Source organism: Marmota monax, unplaced genomic scaffold, assembly GCF_021218885.2.
Source record: "Marmota monax isolate L192 unplaced genomic scaffold, Marmota_monax_Labrador192_F-V1.1 WCK01_AAM20220418_F8-fsc00012, whole genome shotgun sequence".
NCBI lineage: Eukaryota > Metazoa > Chordata > Mammalia > Rodentia > Sciuridae > Marmota > Marmota monax.
Window position 1 is genome coordinate 1,888,688 of NW_026695227.1, and position 21,376 is coordinate 1,910,063.

The 21,376-nt window shown below is 44.1% G+C and overlaps 1 protein-coding gene across 1 annotated transcript; it reads left to right on the forward strand.

The window, feature by feature from the left end:
- The first annotated feature begins 323 nt into the window (after nucleotides 1-323).
- On the forward strand, nucleotides 324-19,807 carry Emp1 (epithelial membrane protein 1). The gene is made up of 5 exons (XM_046436223.2): nucleotides 324-487; nucleotides 14,242-14,355; nucleotides 16,397-16,493; nucleotides 16,600-16,740; nucleotides 17,509-19,807. Exons 2-5 carry the CDS (start codon nucleotides 14,278-14,280, stop codon nucleotides 17,673-17,675), a joined length of 483 nt encoding a protein of 160 aa, XP_046292179.1. The 5' UTR covers nucleotides 324-487; nucleotides 14,242-14,277; the 3' UTR covers nucleotides 17,676-19,807.
- Nucleotides 19,808-21,376: the final 1,569 nt, after the last annotated feature.

The window sequence follows — 21,376 nt, forward strand, 5'->3', positions numbered from 1 at the left end:
CCCTTCCTCCCCCTCTCCACTAGAACCTGTGTTTTGTCTTATGTCCATAGTAACCGAAGTCTCTTTCTGGTGAGGAGGAATGGGCTTCAGTAAACAGATCTATTTGTGTGACTCCTATTACTCATTTGAAGCAATGTCACTCCTTTTTCCACTGTGGTCTGTGTGTCTGAGTCAGAGGGAGCCTACAACAGGGTTCTTTGAATTGATGGCTCACTCCCAGTCACTTTTGACTGACTGCCAACTTAGCAGGGCGTAGCTTACCAACATTTTTTTTTTTTTAAAGCTAGACTGATTCATAGAAACTCCTTTAAAACACAGGGAAAAGAAACCGCCCATCACACACCCCAGCACACCAGTGGAGGAAACTTATAACCTCGGGAGGCAGTCCCTCCCCTCACTGTGGTCACATACCTCCAGAAGAGCGGACCAAGGCTGCTGCCAGCTCCTGCCACTCAGGGCGTCTGCCTCTGTCGCTGGGACTCTCAAGGTAGGACAGCTCCCAGCTCTGGGGAAGCTCTGCGTTCTGTCTTCTTTTCACTGTGCTCCTTCTGAGAGTTCATCTAAGCATTGCTTTTACTATTTTCCTTTGCTACTCTTCCATGGTTCTCTCAGAATCAAGTCCTTGAAACGTTTAGTCAAGTGGATGCTGAGACAACCTTTCCCTTAAAGTTAAGAATGTGTTTTGTGGAGGGATCAGGGGGAAATCAACAGGACGGGTCTGTACTCATTTCTTGAATTAACTGCGTTCCAACTCTAAAGATGTGGAGGGAGCAGGGACTTTGGAACAGATCTGGATAGCATATTCTTTATGGAGGAAACAATACATACCTCTGAAATGGAACTTGCCAGATGTTTTCAACTCCTCTGTTTTGATTCAAATCGCTTCAGGATTTGAGTTGTTTCTTGGCTTGTGGGTTGTTTGCTGGTCTTTCGGGGTGAGGGTGTATAGATGTGTGGTTTTCAGTTTATTTTTGTTCTTTTACTGCCCTTTTCCTTGTCTATTCACTTCTGTTTAAATTTTTTTTTCCTCCCTCCGCCCCTGTCGGGGTGGGGAAAAGGAGAATTGGTTTGTTTAAAGAAAACCGTTAGGGAAACAGAGAGGGGGAGAGAGAGAGAGAGAGAGAGAGAGAGAGAGAGAGAGAGAGAGAGAGAGAGAGAGAGAGGGGCAAATGGTGTTTAAAAACAAAAACAAAAACAAAAACAAAAACAAAATGTGGGAGGGTTCATTTGGTGGAATCAGGAGCCTGATGTGGATTCCAGACTCCTCTTCTGGTCCAGATGTGGAGGCAGAAGGGAAACAGGGCTTGGAGGAGCGGGAGGGGCAGGGGAACTTTGTTCCTATAAGAAACTATTGAGTGGCTTCGAACTTCCACCCCAGGAACAGCTGCATTTCAGTGCAAAGTAAAAGCTCACAACAGAAATTCCTAAGCGGGTGTAGAATTTTGTGGCAGGGAAGGTAGTGATCATTTTTGGAATGTTTAATCTTTTCACTCTTTGGCAGAATGTGGTTGTACAAATGCAAACGCGAAGCATGAAGTGCATCTGGGGAGAAGAAAGGCACCTTTGCTGTTTGCTTTTGTTTTGTTGGGTTAACATTTGGGTTGAGTGTCGACAGGGGTGTGGCCGTTTTGACATAGATACTGGTATATATATTTTTTTCTCCCCACGTAAACAAGATGAGAATGACAGGATTCAGCTTGTCTGGTGAAGTTAGGCTTTTCCTTCAGAAATGCAGTTCGCCTGTTGGTTGGGAGATTTAAATGTAATCAGCCTGCAAGTTGAGCAGGCAAAACTCCTTGTAAAACTGCCCCCGAGGGGGTGGTTAAGCAAACGCAAGGGCAACTTCTCAAGATGCAGGGAACTCCCACGTTTGCTTCAAATGTTTATGACTTCCAGATTACATGGATGTGCTCGAGAAGAGCCAGATTAAATCCACGGCCCTGGTAGTTTATGAAAATAATACAGACTTGCCGTCAGTTTTGTGTAGGTTAAAACTAATAAGCAAACTCTAACCAGTCAGCAAATGGGAAACACCGACAATCCAGAGGGTGTAAACATCATGATCCTTGTTATTTGTGAAGCATTTCACATCACTCTTTGGCTTTAGGAGTGCAAAAAACATGCTGTCTGTTATGTGCTGGAGTTTGAGGCAACCTAAGGTGACTCAGATTCCTGCTGTCTACTTTTCCTGCAAGGAGGCGGCGAGCGCCTCAGTTGGGAGAGGTTTCTGGGACTTCAGCTGTAGGTCTTCAGACAACCCAAAAACGGGAGGGCTATTTTCCCCCTGTGGCCTCCCACCCTCAGAGGTGGATCCAATTCCACCCAGACTCTAAAGAATGGGGCGGGGGTGGAGAGCCATCCAGGGCTGCTGGACATCCGGGCTACTGCCCTGGTGAGAAGGGCCCCCAGATTTCACATTGTTCAGGGGTACTAAACTGTTTTGGGAGTTGGCATAATGCCATCAAGGGACCAGCCCTGAGCAGATCACTTCCTCAGAACCTGGCTACCTCCCAGGAATCCTGGGCGGCCCTCTGAGGAGAGGAAAGACATTCCTTTTGCAAACCTTGGAAAGGACTGACTGGTTTGCTCAATCCTCGGTGCTTTCTTCTGGAGACCAATTAGGCCTAATCATTTCCCAGCCTTGAATGGGCTTCATAGAGATCTAGCTGGGAATGCAGACCCTCTTGGCTCATTCTGGTGGCTCTTGGGATTTTCGGGGAGTGCTGGACCCATGGGGGCTCTGGAGAAAGAACACACAGGCCCAGGATGGTTTATGCAGGAAGCAAAACTGCTTTTCTCTAGACTCGCTGGAGCCTGATGGGGTATGTACATGAAAAGTGGCCACGGAAAAGGGCACAAAGCAAATTAGTTCCAATACATGCTTCATTTTATTCCTAGAATTCTGAATTTGGGAGGGATCTGGAAGATCATCTCATTCGTTCTTCCACCATATTTGTGAGTCTAATTTTGGACATTTTACAGCTCCTAAAAATCCCCATCCAGGAGGAGCTCAGTACCTCAGAGTTGTGTCTCCTGCTCATCCCCCTTAGAGGGGTAGCTCCAAACTATCAGATTTCCTTAAATTGAACAAAATCAGCTTCCCTGTAAGTTCCTGGTTCTGCAGGTCTGAAACAACCCAGAAAATATCTATACGGGATTTGTTGTTGCCCCACCCAATGCTCCTCATCTTTTAGACACTAAACTCTTAGTAAATATTTAATTAAGACAGCTTGGTGGATCTGTATTGCAATATCTCTTTTACTTTTCTTTCTTTATTCCTCCTACGTTTTAGAAAGGAGCATTTATGAAGTTTTAGAATAGGCACATAGTCAAGCATATCCATAGAGTTGGACTCTGAGGTATTTCATTTTTTAGACACATGAATATGGTTCCTTCTTTAACTTCCCACATCTCTATACTCTGCAGCCTTAACACCAAAGCTCAGAGAAATTTGAGACTCAGATGCACATACTCAGAGGGACACACCTCGTATTGCCACCTAGTGGGTCATGGTTAAATCAATCCAATATGAGAAACACTTATTTAACTTGGTGTTTTGGAGATTGTCCCATAATCTGGCCCACAGTGCATGTGGTCCATGCTTGTACACGGTTAACCACCTGTCATGCTAACTAAAGGAATAAGCTGCCAATCAAAGGTAGCCTGTCTAATTGCTGGAAGTCGGTGTATCAATCCCTTGAGAAGAGCTCATAATCTTTAACGAGTGTAGGACTAGAATTTTCTGAGCATAAGCCTTTCTTTTTCAGGACTCTTCTCAGTTCAGCCCAGTTGATCCCAAATTTCTGGGACTATGCTTGCCATTCAGTAATTAAGGAAGGCCACATACAATTAGGAGTTTATTTGAATTTGCAACACCTCACCCCTAAAACACACATCCCCAAAACTTCAATCCCTGGTGCTGATTGGTGAAGCAGTTTTTCTCAATTTAACTGGAAGATTCACTGATGCTGCCTAGAAATACAAACATTCTTGGGGATTGCTTCTTCTCTCTTCCTTTTAAACAAAATATTGGGGTCAATATTTTCTTCCCTGTCATAGGGAGGGCATTTCTCTGGAACCTAAAGGAACTCCTCTCTGGTTGTGGCTTGGCCTTATGTGGCTGTGGCAGTTGATGTATTTCTTGAGTCAATTTCATGAATTCTTCCTTCAAAAAGGAAGAGAATCCTTTTGGCATGGAATTTGACTATGGCTGTGAGATATGAGATAGGTAGTATGAGACATGAGATGCTGATAGGAAGACATAGGGGCTGTTGTCTTGTCGGGACTCTGCTGTATGGCCAGGGGAAAATCACTCACAGTTTCCTTGCTTGAGGAAATTAAACTTGATGGCCTTCAAGGCCTCCGAAACTCTGAAATTCTAAGATCCTACCATTCTTATTTTGAGAAATCCCTTGAGTTCACAGTAAAAGCTGGTTAGAAATTGGTAGAAAAGTGGAATGAGGCAAAATCTTGCACTGAAATTGGCATTTGCAGAGAATGCTTGGCTCCCAGCTGACATGAGGACACAGGTGGCATCCTGTGCCCCATCCCCCTAGAGATTGCTTACTTCCAGGACTTACCTTTAGGCAGCAGAGAACATCACCCAGCACTTGGAAGGGAAGGAGAGGTTTGATTTATGAAACGTAGGGTTCCCTGCCAGCTAAGCCTGTTAAGACACTGACAATAGCAAGGAATTTGTCAGGAATGAAATTGGGCTCAGGGAGAAACTGAGCTCTCCCTGGGAAAGAAACTCCACCCAATTCTCAAGGATGGAGATCCTGCAGCATGAGGGTGTGGCCCTAAAGGTGTGGAGCCAAGGAAAAACAAATTAAGAGGAGGAAAGGGAAGGTTCCCGGAGGACCCGAGGGAGGGAGGGTGGGTGTTGGGGGAGAAGGCAAATGGAAAGGTGTAGAAGGGACAGAAAGATGGGTGGACAAGGACCAGGAAGAGAGCCAAAGAGCAAGGACAACATGTTGAGAACATTTCCACTCCTAACTCCTTCTCCTCTTGTTTGGGGGCCACCCACCCTCAATGTCCCAGGACATCATCATTAGGTCAAAATTCTGATACTTGTTCCTGTGAAGCTTCATTTGTTGCTCAGCCACATCTAATTTTTTTTTTTTTTTTTTGGTTTGGTCAATACATGCTTGGTGCCATTTGTGTTTTCATTAAGTGTTTGTGCGACAAGGCGGTGACCTCTCCTACTGTTCCTCCATCTTTCAGAGGTAAGATCAGAACTAGGAGCAAAGTGAGACCCTTGATTCTTAGACCTCTTGTTTCAAATAATCAAAGCCCCTCCCCAGAGGGCTGGAGAAGGGGAATTAGAGAGAGACTTTCTTCCCTGAAACAATGAGTTTGGGGTAAGATGGAGTATTCCCACTGATCTCAAAAGAATTCTGAAGCTGAGCCCCAGAGCTTTCTCTTTGCTGAAAGATGCTCTCTGAGCTTCCATAGGGAGGGGACTCCTATGCAGAGGGTGGGGCCCGGGATGGAATATTGGAAGCTTCTCCCAGGGTTTGCAAAGAGGGAATCTGTTTCAGGCCTTTAGTGGCCTCTGGACTGGCTCTGCTGGGTGGGCCTTCTCAGAAATATGACAGGAAGAAGCAGTGGCCTTTGAAAGACCCTTTGTTTATACCACTGGTACTGTTTTGAGGGGCTGTGACGACTGTCTGAGTAACTCAGAGGTGGTGGGAGGAACAGAGTGATGAGTAACTGCCAAATGCTAAGACAAAAGACAGGAGAAGGAAAATCATGCTAGAGTGGAAGAGCCCTGGCTGGAAGATGCAAGATGGTGGCCTCGGGCCTGACTGTGCTTTACTAGGGTATGTGCATTTCTTTCTTGGTCAAGGGGTTGGACTGAATGACCCAATGCCTCGAAACCTCTAAATAATCAACTGCTCTAAAAAATAGAAACAAAGCCTGCAGCCCACCCAATGCACTTGGGGTGCGCCTCTGCCTGAGTGGCGGCCCTCCAGGCTCCCTGCCCCCTTCCAGGCTGAAGGCTGTTGCTGCCATCTGCTGTCAGACCCACCCAAGCGCTGCCGGGCGGGGCCACACCTTGACTTTCTTCCCAAACCGGAGTTATGATTTTGGCAACTTCTCCCTTGAAGATACTCTGGCAGCGGGAATACTTCTCCTTTGTCAGAAGCTTCTGTCCTTACCCAGGGGACTCGCCCCATCCCTTGACCAGCTGCGGGCTTGGGGTGTGGGCTGAGCTAGGCTTCACAGCCCTGGTCTGGCCTCAGCCTTGCAGATGTTGCCCAGATCCACCCCCTCCGCTGGACACAAAGGAGGAGAAGCGGAAGTAAGAGAGAAGGAGAGGTTACTCTCTTGGGGAGCATCTGCAAAAATAATATTCATGCTGGTTGTTTGCCTCTGACATAGACGTTGTCCCTCAGATTCTGCCAGAGACGCTTAAAGCCCATTTCACTGGCCCAAGTCTCTCATTCTATATGAAGGAATTAATATAATAACCAAATACCATATTGCCCTTGCTCTCTGTCAGGCATGAGTTAACCCTATGAGGTCTAGAGCGGACAGTTGGGAACTGGTAGAGGTAGGATTCAAAGCCAGAACCTATGCTCTGTATCATTTGACACTCTGCCTCTCTACGAGCCACTGACCAGAGAGGTTATGCAAATTTTCCAATATCAGCCATTTGGCAGAGGCAGAATTTCTATGAGCATCTGGTTCTCCAGTAAGTGCTTGTTTGCTTGACCTACCTCTCCCCTCTTTCTTCCTGTCTTTCCTTTCCTTTCCTTCCTGATAACATGTTTGCCCTGCCCTTGACCTGATCCCTAACTATGTGAGAGTCCATACTATTCTACACCGAGGCTGGATAAACACTATTTTTCTATAGTCACCTTTATTTATGATAGCCCACATTTGCAATGTAGATGTAGTTTCCTTCCCCCAGGACCTAGAAGAAAAATAGGTGTTTTCCCTGGACGCTTTAGGTCCCTGTTTCTTTTGCTGCTTGGTTGCCAATGTCTCTCCTGGGTATAAAAGCTGCTCTGTCCTCTGAGCGTCAGCCCTTAGTATGATGAGCATAGAGTGAAGGGCAACCTGAAGTTCTTTCTTTCCACACCAACATCAGACATGGAGAGACAGGAGGGAATGATCCTTCAGGATCCTGTTTCTCCATGTTTCTCACGTAGAAATTAATGCCCCCCTCCCACGCCTACGTAAGGACAATATTGAGAATGGAAAAGTATACTTGAAATAAAACAACAGCCAGAAAATCTCATCCAAGGTCTCATCCACTCAGCTGCCTTTAATCCCAGCCTCTTCCTCCTCCAGATACATCCTCTGGCTGCTTCCAAAAAAGAGTATTTCCCTTTTATGCTTTTGTGTTCCACGGACGTGGATTTTGCCAACCAAAATGATCCTCAATGGGAAACAAGCACATCAAAAGCAAAGTGGTCCTGACTTGTAAGGGTAGAGGGGCGATTGGGGCACCCTAGGCTGTGTCCTCAGGAGAGGAGGCAACCGCAGCTTTGCTGGGGTGTTGCCCAGAAGAGGATAGAGCCAGAGGCTGACTCATGGAGGTCACATGACCAGGAGCAGCTTGCCTTTCATCTTTGCCTTGCCTCCAGGGAGTGCCAGGTCTTTGATCAGATGGTGTGAGAAGCTTTTTTCAAAATTTGCAGTTATCCAGAAGGATGAGCCTTTCACAGTTGGAAAAACATCACCCAATGTAAAAATTGCTGAACTGCTCTAGCAGTAGAGTCATCTGAGATTTTAGGATCTAACTGAGGTCCTCTGGTGAATTCTCTGACAGCGCTGCAGATTTCTCTGAATGCACTGCAAAGGTGGCCATGGTAGAAAGAGGAAGCATCCATCTAGTCCAACCTCATGGGTGGAGCTAAGATGGCTGGTGGTTGTTCAAAGCAGACTCTGGTGCACTGTCTGGACTCTCCTAATGGGGCCTTGGTAGGCAGTGAGCTTCCCGTGACTAGAGCAGTTGAAGCATGGTTCAGATAGTTCTTTGGTGCAGTTTTGTAGATGAGCTTCATGTGTTGGGAAGGAACTGTAAAGCCTCCTTTAGTCTGGAGTTTCTATAATCCAAAAAAGTAGGTAGAAAATTTAAATATGCAGCCAGATTAATGTTTAGAAATTTAAGATCTTCTCTTTGCATTCATTTTTTAGCTCTTCTTGAACAAATGCAATGTATATATATATATATATATATATATATATATATATATATATATATATATATAAATGCCAAAGGTACTCAAGAAATAGATGCATGTTTCCACAGTGAAAAAAAATAGTGGATGTGAATATATAACATAAAATTTACATATAATGAAATGTTCAATACATAGTCATTATAATATATTAAGTCATTTTTTAAAATAATAAAGTGCATGCATATTCAAAAAGAAAACATCTTCCTTCTTGAATTCTGCGTCTGTTACAAAGTCTTCAGTCACTTCAACGTGGCTTATTTTTCCATACGGAAGAAAATATTTCCTTTCTCAATTAATTTATTTAATTGAGCAATATTTATTTGGTACCTGTCATAAACAAGACTCTCAGGGACTTGGACTCTTTGTGGCAAGGAAGCCAAACACGTCTGTAAATAACTTTGTTACCAGGCAGGCTGTCATCAGTGGCTTTGCTAAAGGGCTGTGTAAGGGTCATAGCATAATGGGGAGACTACTTCTGACCCCTGTATCTGGGAAGGCTTCTTAGAGGAGGCAAGGTTTGCATTTGGTGGAAAAAAATTTTAAGAATTACTGGCAGAAGGACATAAAAGCAGAGCTTTTAGTTTTGGAAATCAAAGTCCTAGGATTCCAAGGGCCCGTATGGGGTGTTCAAATCTTTCCTGGTGATTTGTGTTGATGGCATGTGTGTGGGAGGCAGGTGGGAGGGGAGGACTCGGAGGTTTTTGAGTAGAGAGGCATGGTTCAATAATCCAGAGACAGCATAGAGGATGGATGGGGTCCGGGGGTTGAGAGAGAATCAGGGGAGGGGTCCAGACTAGGGCCTGAGCTGGACTCTGGCAATGGGAGTGAACAGTCAGGAGGTAGAAACTCAAGACCTGAATGTGAAGGTGAAGGGGAAAGAGGGAACTTGGCAACTGGCCATTTTTGCTCTCTTTCCCCCCACTAGTAAAGCCTGAGCTATCTTAGGCTGCCAGGGAAATGCCTGAACTGGCTTCAGCTAGCCCACCTGGTCCAGCAAGTGCTGCTCAGGAAGGCTCTTGCGCCATCTTGTCTTCCTGTAGAGAATGTCTCCGCTTTGGCCTTCATTCAGGAGAATCTCACCCACTTTCACATGAATCATGGAAAGTTGAGCGCTGTGGGACTCCCCCACTGTTCACAGAGTTCCTAGCTCCTGGTTCTGAGTCCGCAGCCTGAGACCGATTCCTCAGTGACTCAAGTGCCAGGATTTCCACCACTTCCTATGGTGAAGAAGTGGGTTTTTTGGTTGCTTTATTCTGTTTCATTGCTCCCAATTATGGTGGCTTAGGCCACCCTTAGAGAACTGCTTCCTCCAGACTCCTCTGGCTGTTCAATAAACACACAGACTCCACAACAGGAAGTTATCTGATCCCTAGTTTAGCCATCTTGTAGCCAAACTAAGCACATCTGAATTTCTCTATTGTTTCTGAGAAGATAATTTCTCAGTCTCTGCAGAATTAGTTACAGGTCATCAAAGGAAATTCACTCATAGGGTCCTAATTAATTTCTCATGCTCAGAGCACCTTATTAGGCTACCTGAAAAAGCAAGGCAAAGCAAGGCAGTCTCAGGGTTATTTATTTATTTATTTATTTTTACTCTGTTCTGTCCTCTCCTCTTCTCTTCTCTCACCCTCTGTCTCTGTCTGTCTTGTATTCTTTCTTTCTTTGTGGGAAGTAAATGTAAAAGGGAAGCAAGAAGCCAATAAAGATTTAAGTGGATGGAGACTGTGTCATCTCCATCCACTCCTCCCCTCCCCGACACCAGTTGGTCATTTATAGCTAGGCTCACCAGCAACTGTGATCCTCAGGGTCGAGTCTGCTAACCATAATACATTTTCTATGAGCAAATAGAAATTAATGCAGATACAGAATAGCCAATGGTTGGGGGGGGGGCTGCTTTGGAGATAGGAGCTGTCATGTGATTCAGGTTATGTGGGAAGAAAAGGAAAAACAGTTGTCAGTGTGGCAGTGTGGAAGGGGAACAAGCAGGTCTGTCCATGAGGATAGAAAGAAGACTAGAAAAGGGATGACCAAGACCTGTGGGAGGCTCCAAGCCTCGAACCCATTTCTCCTAATAGTTGCTTCTTTTCAGAGGCAACTTGTGTACCTCCTATACCTTCTCATTTTCCCAGATCATCACTGTGTAAGCACAGCAGGTAGGTGAGGATTCTGCTCTGTTCACATTCCTGCGGGTGCAGAAATGTGTTCCTGGCATCCCCCATGGAGCCAGTGCATGTTTTACCCCTTCAGAACAGTGTAAATTCATCACCTCCAGTGGCCTGGGCCACCAGTAACCTTGTTGTGAGAGTCTCCAACAATGAATGCCACACTCTGGGACCCCTGTGCACCACAGAGTTCCAATGGTATTGTTCTCTGCTTCCTGGTTCAAGTTACCCAACCTTGGTGATGGAATGCTTTCCACTGTAGAGTGCCACAAGAAGCATTTTAGAGAGGCATGGAGAAGAAATATGTTATTCTTTTAGTGAAACATACAGAGAGGGCGGGGGTAGCATAACCTCCAATGACCTACATGCTCAGAAATGGTCTTTCGTGCCATAGGATAAAGCAAGATCCACAGTGGAGCAGAGAATGAGTCTCCCCTCAAGTTACTCTAATGGATGTGTAGAAGTCTCAAGAGCAGGATCTTCTGTTATTTATACCCATTCTACTCCTCTGTTTGGTGGATTCCCAGACATCCATTCTTTTTTTCCCCCATAAAGACTGCAAGGGTTGCCTCCTCTGGATTGAGGGTTTATCTGATGGGGGTGAGGAGCAGGATCTCTAATATAGATATTGGGTAATAGGAATAATCCAGAACAGGAATTTAAGAAGAGAGTTCATTTTGTTTCCAAATGTATTGGGAGAGGACCATTAAAATAATGGAAGCCCCTCGAAGCTGACAATGGATGATACTGATAAAACCTGACAAATCCGGGGCAGTGAAAAGATGAAGTTACATGCATTATGCAATAGTTACAGCTTCACAGCCTCTACTTCTGGCTGGACACAGCAGTCAGAAGCAGGGAGAATTGTTTTGTGCAATAATAACACTTGCTAATCCAAGACACATGACTCCGGTCCATGGTGAAAAGACACGGCACCATCACTGAAATCTAAGATGAAAGACAGTTGCCTCTTAACTTGGTTCCTCCACCCAGTCCTCTGGCTGCAACAGGCAGAGAATCTAATAATCAGGTGGGGATGTGGCTTAGATCAAAAGTGAGATCCAGTGGCCAGGAACTCACCCGCCCTGTGCATATGGAGGATGCACACCATGGAGGTGGGGTGAGAGGGGCCTTCCCAGTGGAGACTGAGCGGCAGTGAAAGGGAGTGGACTCCACCTGAGGGCTACAGAGCCATCCAAGGAGACAGAAAGTGCTGCTGAAATCCAAGGACCTGTCAGGGAAGGAGCTCACAATGGTTTCCCTTACGTGGCCTCACTTGGTGTATTATATTCCATTCTTGGCCACTCATGACTTTCACTCTTAGGAGGAGGATATTTGTAAAATTACAAACAAAAGGGATAAAAGAGTTGTTTAAAGAGCCCAAGGAGGATTAAACACAAGACCTCATTACATAACATTTGTGATTTCCCTCAATCAGCCTATTTTTTTAACCAGGAAGGGCAAGGTCAGGATCCAGTGAGGTATGAACGTGTGGGTATTAGGAGAATGGGCTGAGATGAGTCACCTTTCTCCTGGTCATCCCTGAGGGTGTGTCTGTAGCCTCCCCACTCCAGGAGCAAGGTTAGGCAAAATGTCAATTTCTAAGAGGACTAAAATGACTTTATACACACTGCTTCATGAACCAGCTCGCTGATATTTTATTCCTTGCACTTAATGTGGGGCAACCTGGTGTTATGTAACTGAGTTGGGTTGGCAACATCTACTCAGCTTCAGGTATGGATGATGATGACAATAATAACAATAATAATGACGACCACAACCAAAGCAAACCCATTATCGGTACCGGCCACGTGCCAGACCACATGCTAGGTATGCAATCTAATTTTTTAAAATATTTTTTTTTAGTTGTAGATGGACACAATATCTTTATTTTATTACTTTTTATGTGGTGCTGAGGATAGAACCCATTGCCTCATGCATGCAAGGCAAACGTTCTACCACTGAGCTACAACCCCAGCCCATATGCAATCTAATTTAATCATTACTCTTCCCTGCATGATCGGCATTGCAGCATCTGCTTTATACACGAGGAAACTGAGGCATGTCAAATAACTTTATACAATTCTAATTCTTTCTCCTCAAAACCCTCTTCTTACTGTGGAAGTCAAGCAGAAAATTGTGGAGGTGTGCAAGAACCTGAGAAGAGCAAAAATGAATTTGAACAAATGGAGAGATTACTCACAGCAGGCGCAAAGGCTCCAAGCTCTCCCTTGAGGCAGCAGGATAAACTTCATTATTTTTTATCATTCCCAGTTAAATTGAATGCATGCCTAAAAAAATAGCCCGGTTGCAGGAGAGTGCCCAGATGGGAAAAGGGTTGTTAGAGAGGGCTGGGGAGGATGGCTGGGGAGGGTGATGGAAGCTGGTGTCTGCCTGTCATCCTTTGCCTGCAGAGGATGCAGAGGACCCTGGTGTACATGAGATCATGCTAGATTTTGAATGCCTCATGAGGAAAGTGAGAGGAGATAAAAGATATTTGAAGTGTTAGAACAATGATAGTATCCGTGCTGTCTAATAAATACCTGGTGTGGCATGAAAGTGGCACAAGCACCCTCAAAGCGTCAATTAAATTAGGTGGAGTGAGAAAGAGAAGTGGGGCAATTGCAGGCTGTGCACACTCGTCTTGTGGTGGGGACATCCACGTACCCTCTCTGCCTAGGGTGTGAATAACCTCCAGCCGTTTCCTTTTGATGTCCCTCTGAGCCTGCACTGCATCATAACTGTCCTGGGCATGACAAAGCACCCCTGCAGCTGACATAAATCAGAATAGCCACCGCCATGTGCACCCTGCCCACTCTTTTGGTTCCTAGGTTTTATGACCAGTGGGCTCCCTTCTTCTCTGCTGAGATTATGGCTGAAAGCTTTTGTTAACACATGCACATTCTTAATCTGTATTAGATCCCAGGTCTCCCACCCCGTGATTTATGCATTTGCCTGTCTTCTGTGTTGAGTTCCGAAGAATTGGAATTTGTGTAAAGGTTACGCAGGAGTAGAAAGCACATCTGGAGCTGTCTCAAGCTGCACACTTTTAAAGGCCCCAGAGCTGTCATCTTGAGCTGTAGGAAATATAACACTGGCCCAGATGAACAGCAGTGCCCCTGTCACGAGGTACACACAGGCCAAAGCTCAGGGGTGGCAATGCTAGCCTGAAATGTTCAATCAGTAGGTGATCAGACCATTAAACTATAATTAGGTGTTATAATTATTGAATACCAAAAGGCATTATAATAATATAAGTTGTATCTTCCCATTTTATATCTCATCTGGGATCAGATTAGTAGCATATTCAATATAAGGACTTTGAGTAATAGCTGCTGGTCTGCAGGAGGCATCACTTTGATGAAAGTTGCTAGATGAGCTGTTTGATGGAAGCCCAGACACTTCTCTGGTGGAAAATGGAAATTGACCTGATGATGTTGCAGGGAGACCTGGAAATTTCAAAGGCCTACCAACAAAACAAAACATCCAAAAAGTCCAATAAAATAAACAGTCTCTCAATCTCCCAAAACAAAAACAAACAAAGCCTTACTTTTGGTCTCTAAAACACAAAATGAAATGTAAACAGTTGTCATAAAACATTCTATTTTTAGAAACAGGCTGTATTAGAGAAATGAGTATATAAATTCCTGAGAAAAAAACCCAGAATTATGCTTACATTTGGGTGCATATGAGTGGATGAACAGGTAAAGTAGGCATATTGGGAACCAGGTTGATAAGGTGTTTTCAGGATTTATGATGAAACGGTGATGGTTTATGGCAGCTTTTCCCCATTTTAGCAGAGAAGCCCACACATGTGGAAAAACTGAATTTTCTTATCGACTCTGACAGTAACCTTTTTGTCCCTTTTGTTTTTTTCTTTTCAGAACTCTCTTCGCTCACAAATCACCAGAAAAGCCAAAATGTTGGTGTTACTGGCTGGTATCTTTGTGGTCCACATCGCCACTGTCATTATGTTGTTTGTTTCCACCATTGCCAATGTGAGTCATGTTCTTTTGTTCATTCATTCATCGAGGAATTATTTGAATATTTACATAAAGTGCTACAAAAGAAATTTAAGCCATAATGCCTGCCCTTTATGAACTTCCAGCTTAGTTGAAGAAATAAAATAAACACACCCTCACACTTCAAATAATTCAATAGCTAAAGGCCACCAGTCACTAGGCTGCATGAGTGATCCCGCCAGGGCTGTTGGTGTGGAGGCAGGAGGATGTAAGGAGCTTCCTCGGGCTTTAGGGGAACCTTCCTCTCAGCAGAGGCCCCCTGTGCCATGCACTTGGAGAACTGAGAGATGAGTGGGGTTTCTCCAGGGAAAAATGGACAGTGCAAGGACCCAGGGATGCATTTGAGGCAGGAGTGCTAGGAAAGGTGTGTCCCTAGGAAGAATGTGCTTTGTTCTGAGGATCAGGACACCCATCTGGCTGGAGCAGACCTTCCCACCCTTCTGGGAACCTTGATTGCAAGAGGGCATGGAAGTGAGATGATAGGAACTCTTGCCAGACTGATGAATTCAAGTTTTGGGTAGAGAGTAGCGTGTGAAATGGAATTTTGCACCATTTACATGGTGACCCTGAATTAACTTGGTCACACATAAAATTATCAAGCTAAGGTGGTGTCTTTTCTCTCTCTCCGAACCTTGGGCTACTCTGCCCTCTAGTGGTCATTTTTAGCACTAAATTTACTTTTATTGTGCTTGTCTCAAACAAGACAGTTGGATTTACACACAAAGGCAATCAATCTGCGAATGATGGTTCCAGAATCTGTTTAAGTCTCAGCTACAGTTAAGGAATAATTAGGTTTTAAAAGTTACAGAGAAGAGCTTTGCAAATGTTGGTAGGTGTGAGTATAAGCAAAGCTAACTTAATCATAACTGTGGTAAGCCAACCCCCCACTCATTCTGCCTCTTTCAGATTTTGTCATCTGCATGCCAGCCCCTACATCTCTCAGGATAAGAAGTCTGATAAACTTCAAAGCATGTTAAGGGATGCCCACGTGTTTCATATCTGGGCCTTAAGATAGGGCTTGGCACACAGGAGCTTATGGAGAGCTTATGGAGGCACATCCTTGGTTTTGCTTTTCCAGTATATGGATGTTTTATGTGCTTGTAGACAGGATTCTGCATTGCTTTTCTTTTTTTAAATATATACTTTTTTAGTTGTAGACAGACACAATACTTTTGTTTTATTTATTTATTTACTTTTATATGATGCTCAGGATCAAACCCAGTGCCTCACATGTGCTAGGCAATCACTCTACCACGGAGCTCCAACCCCAGCCCTCTGCATTGGTTTTCTATTTCAGAAGGGTCACTGTTTTTCTTGGGCTGGGCAGGAAGGGATGCTGGTACCATGGTGAATTGGGGGGAGATATTCTAGTCCCTCTTCTGTTTTTATCTGCCCCCACAATAAAGCTCTTGCTGCATTATTTTACTTTGTATTTACTTTGCAAGTTGTGAAAGTTGAAGTTGGAACCTTCTGTATAAGTGAAAATGGCATATTGACCACCCAGATTCATTATTATTTTCCCAGGAGCGCCCCCTGTTTCTTAGTTGTCTTCAGTCAGACATTTTTTTTTTTCTTAACCCTTGAGTTTCTTGTGAGCCAGACCCTTAAAAGACAATCTTGAGAGAGTGGATAAATTGTGCATACTTAATACCAGTTTCCTCATCTAGGGTTTTTGTTTCTGAGAACCTTAGAATGTTAAACTACTATGAGTGAAATTATTTACATTTAATTTTTTTTCAAGCCACAAGGAATGTAAAGTCCAAAGAGACTAGAGGACCTTTTTCTGGCTCATGCATTCTCTCTCTCTCTTATCTCTTGGAGCTTTTGTAACTTCAGGCAACTTTAATTGGACCTTATTTCCACCAAGAGGTAGTCTGCTTAGCTGTATTTATGGCTACAGAGGGGGTGTCTTGATTAAGATTTGGTTGTGATGTAAGTTGATTTGTTATTTTATTTTCTCTTTTTTTAAAGTAGAGGATCAGTTTTTAATCACCTTTTTGCTTCTTTCTGGTTTCAGGTTTGGGTGGTTTCAGATGATATTACATCATCCGTAGGTCTTTGGAAGAACTGTACCGGGGGTAACTGTGGCCAAGAACTTATGTATAGCAATGATGGTATGTAGAAAGATGTCAATCCACTGCCAACAATGGGTGTGGTCAGGGGAATGCCCAGTGTCTCGAGTGGCCTAATGCCCTTGCTCTCCCCACCCTGTGTCTGCAGATGCCCTCAAGGCTGTGCAGGCCTTCATGATCCTCTCCATCATCTTCTCTGTCATCTCCCTCCTGGTCTTCGTGTTCCAGCTCTTCACCATGGAGAAGGGAAACCGGTTCTTCCTCTCAGGCGCCACCATGCTGGTGTGCTGTGAGTATCTTGGGGGCAGACTCTGGTTTATGTGGGAAGCGTTTTTAAGTGAATCTTCCTGTGGGTTCTTCTGGATACTTCAACAGATTAACATATGGCTCTATGATATTGCCTTCTACATTTTTCTCCTTGGATTGCTTAGATTGAGAACTCCTCATCTGCTATACTGTTCAAAAAACCAGTGTTCCTGGCAGCTACCGAAGTTGGGGCATGCCTATCAGTAGTGCTTGCATAGGGGACTTTTGAAGAAGGTGGGAAGGTGGGAATCCTAGGAAGATGCAACTTCTGCAACCATGCAAGCAATTATTGCAGTTCTCAGTCTTCTCTCATCCCGAGTACACTCAGTTTGATGGAAGTCCATGTCCTTTTGTACCTCTGAACAGTCTGCCTAGACAGGGGGGTTCAGACAGGAAAGCCAGGTGTTGGTAGTATTCAATGTTTTGCTTCACACTTGCAGCCTCACAAACTGGAGTAGATGTGAGAGCCCACCCATCTCTATTTTATCAACACCATCACCAAGCTTAGTCCACAGCAAACCAAAAGCACTACTGTTCAGAGACAACCAGTGTTTACTTTTCCATTGCTATGAAGGAAATAGGATTAAAAAATTATATATATATATATATATATATATATATATATATATATATATATATAAATAGGTAGATAGATACATCTACCTATATATAATCTTTCCTTATTATTAATTATAAAACCCATTTTTCTTGGTTAAAACAAGAATAATAACAACACTTTGTCTTCCGGCAGGGCTGTGCATTATGGTCGGAGTGTCCATCTACACTCATCATTATGCCAATAGCAATAGGAACTTTTTCTCGAACAGCCACCACGGCTACTGCTTCATCCTGACCTGGATCTGCTTCTGCTTCAGCTTCATCATTGGCATTCTCTATCTTGTCCTGAGAAAGAAATAAAGCTGAACAAGTGTATGGGGACCTGGGGGGGTGGGAGGAGGAAGCAGTTGAATCTGGGAGGGAAGTGGAAGTCATTGGGCCAGAAAAACCAAGAGAGGGGAGGGAATGGGGAAGGGGAAGGAAGGGTGGGAGAGGTCTAAGCTCAAACTATTACTGGGAAGATTCTCTATGGTCTAGCCCCTGCCCTTGGGAGAAAGTCAATGACTTGTACTTTGATGCTCCCTGATAGGGGCCAGAGGGCCTCCCTCCAGCCACCAGACTTGGCCTCCAGCTTGGCCTCAGTTACACGCACTTCCTGAGATCCCATCAGCTGCCATTCTATTGGCTCCACTTCTGAGGGTGAATCTGGGTCACACACTGGAGATCTTGCAGACCTACTGCACCAAAGCGGTACAAGTTCTGGCTGGAGCAGATACTCTCTCTGTGCTGACTGTCTAAGTCTGGAAACCACCCTGCCCTCTGACCCAAAGCAAATTATCACTTTACCATATGAAGTGCCTACAGGAAGGCTTTGGCCCGCGAACCATTGTCCCTCTTTTGTGGAGATGCTTAGCTCCATAGAATTGGGTGGCATTTGTGACAATAGCAGAGAAGAGAGATAGTTTATAGGGCCAAGTTGGTGGGTTGGCTAAATCAGGGGCGGGGCGGGGAAGAAAAAAGCTTTTCACCATGGAAGGCCTGGGGGATGGGCAGAGCCCAGGCCAGACCTCTTACATTCTGTCCCTCATGGAGACCTCTTCCCACAGACTCTGCTAGGCTCTCATTTAAAGCGAAGGCAGCTCTTCTGGAGTTTCTCTAGAGCAATCAATGAACAATTCAGTAGTGAAAGCCCCACGCGGATTGTGGGATCAAGGGACACTCTTGCCACAGTGCTATGCCAGGGTTATGTTTTTAGGATTCCCCTCAATGCAGTCCTAACAGGAGAGAAATGGGCATGATTTCATGTAATACACTCCTGTTATTCTTTTTCTAAATTATGAACTCTGGAGGAAGTTTTGTCTAATTATCCATACTGGGGGGTCAGGGCTTCAAGGTCAGGGGTCACTCTAGCTTTGGCTGGAATGGTCACCTCTCAGAGGCCCTGCCCATCCCACTTCCCAGGTGAGGCATAGCAATTCTGGGAGCAAATTCACACACACACACATACACACACACACACACACACACACACACACACCAAAACCAAACAACAGGTCCTTGGGTGAAAGGTGCTATATAATTGCAAAGTATTAATCATACTATATTTTAGTCATAATAAGAACAGAGTGCCTGCTCCCAGGAAAATAAAAATCCCATGAGATAAATAAAAATACAGGTGATGGGAAGATACTTTCTTAAAGAACAAAAACTCTTGGGGTACCCAGTCAGATGGTAACCAAGCTATCTGCAGCCACAGGAGCGTTTCTATATAGGATTTAGAAGTAGTATGTTATTCCTGGTTCAGCAGGCAGTGCTCTGCCCTAGAGCAGCTACTTTAAGCCATCTCAGATTCTACCTAGAGGAGTTTTTTTTTCTTTTGGAAGACTTTTCCTTTATTGCCCTTAGAGGAAGATCTACCCCAGGAAGAGTCTGAGACATCTTGCCCCCTTTCTTTCTTCTAGCTTTCTCCTCATCCATTTCTTATATAACTTTCCTTTTTTAGGGATTTGTTATGCCATAATTGCTGGTATTTATGTAAAGGGACTATTACTAAGTATATTTCTCTATGTTTATTCTAGTTAAGGGAATGTGGAAGGCAGACCACCATGTTATACCTGGACTGAGAGTAGAGACATTGGCCAGAAAAAAAAATCTGTGGAATAATGAACTTTTGAATTATGATTTGATTATCACATAATTGTAGAGGGCTGTCTTAAGTGCAGAATCATACCTACATATCAGATCTACCCCAAAGACATCTTTCATTTTGTTAAAAAGTTGAACTATGACTGGAGCAAACCATGTATTCCCTTGTCTTTTACTTTTTTTCTGTGACATTTATGTCTCATGTAATTTGCATTACATTGGTGGGTTGTTCTAGTACTGTATTTGGCTTCTTCATTCATAGATTATTTCATATGCTATAATTGTAAATATTTTGATACAAATGTTTATAACTCTAGGGATATAAAAATAGATTCTGATTCCCTTCACTGTGTGAATGTTTTCTTTCAAAAAATGTGGGAAAATATGAGTCATAGTGATATCCCTCATTAAATTGCCTATCAGTTTGATTTGAGACATTAAGCTGCCTTCTGGTAATACCATAAGTATTCCTGCAATAACTCTTTCAGGCAAATGAATGTTATTAAGTATAGTTTTGTCTTGCTTTAATTAAAACTCTTAGGCAAAAAAAATGGAATTTCATAAGCTAATACACTAGAGAGAGGTTATGAACTTCAATCAAAATGGCTTGTGACATTAAGAAATGAGACACTTGGAAAGTTTCCTTGAAATAATCAGTTCCTCTAATGTGTTTCCAAAACATAAAGGATTCACAAAGGTACGCATCACACGTATTTGCAGAAGCCCATTCATTGTATCACCTGGGGCAACCCTGGGTAGCTCTGTGAGTGAAGGCAAGCTTAACGGCCTTCCTTCCATGAGCCATAAGGACTGGTATCAACCGTGGGAGAGCAGGGTGTATACTGTGTATCCCAGTGTCAAGTCAACACCAATATGATGAGCAATCTTCCAGTCCCCTCAGGGCTTGGATGAAAACACTGCACAGAAAAAAGCATCCAAAGCATACAATGGATCCTGAAAATAAAATTTCAACATTTTAAATTGATCAAATTGCATTGATTCTCGGTGCCTTTTCAGAGGTCCATAGATTGTTTTTAGGACACCATCTTAAGAGGTCTGTGTCCCTCCCTCACTTCTTACAGGGTTGCTTTCCTTTGTGTTGTACCCCAGCCCTTCAGTCAAAGATCCAACCTCTTGGCCATCCCTCCATCTCCTGCCCCTGAGAAATTTTTACTTAGGACCTGCAGAAACTCCCTGCTCTACTCAAGTTATCCCCTGCAAGAGGGTATTTCCCCTAATACCCCCTAAACAACAACAACAACAACAACAACAAGAAAACCTCTGCATACTGGTTGGGGGATGTAGTTGTCAGGATTTCCAGAGACATAGAACCAACAAGATATGTAGAGAAAGTGGGACCCCCAATGCCTGCCCTGGGATTGGTTGAACCCAGAGGCATTTTCCCACTGAGCCATATTCCCAGTCCCTTTTATTTTTTATTATGAGATAGGGTCTTGCTAAGTTATTAAGGCTGGCCTCAAACTTGTGGTCTTCCCGCCTCCGTCTCCCAAATTGCTGGAATTACAGAGTGCTGCTACCATGCCCAGCTTACAAAGAGATTTATTTTAAGGACTTGGGTCATGGGGTTATGGGAGGCAGGCAAGCATCAAATCATCAGGGTGGTCTGTTAGGCTAAAGACCCAAGCAAGAGACATGGCAGTGGTTCCAACTGGAAGGCGGTCAGCTGAGCATTCCCTTTTACTAGGGGAGGCCAGTCTTTTGTTCTACTCAAGACTTCAACTGATTGGATGTGGCCCACTCCCATTATGGAAGGCAATCTGCTTTATTCAAAGTTCACTGATTTACATGATAATCTCCAAAACCACTTTCAGAGACATCTCACAATAATGTTTGGCCACATTTCTGGGTAATATGACCCAGAGAGGTTGACACAATTAACTATTATGATATGAAGG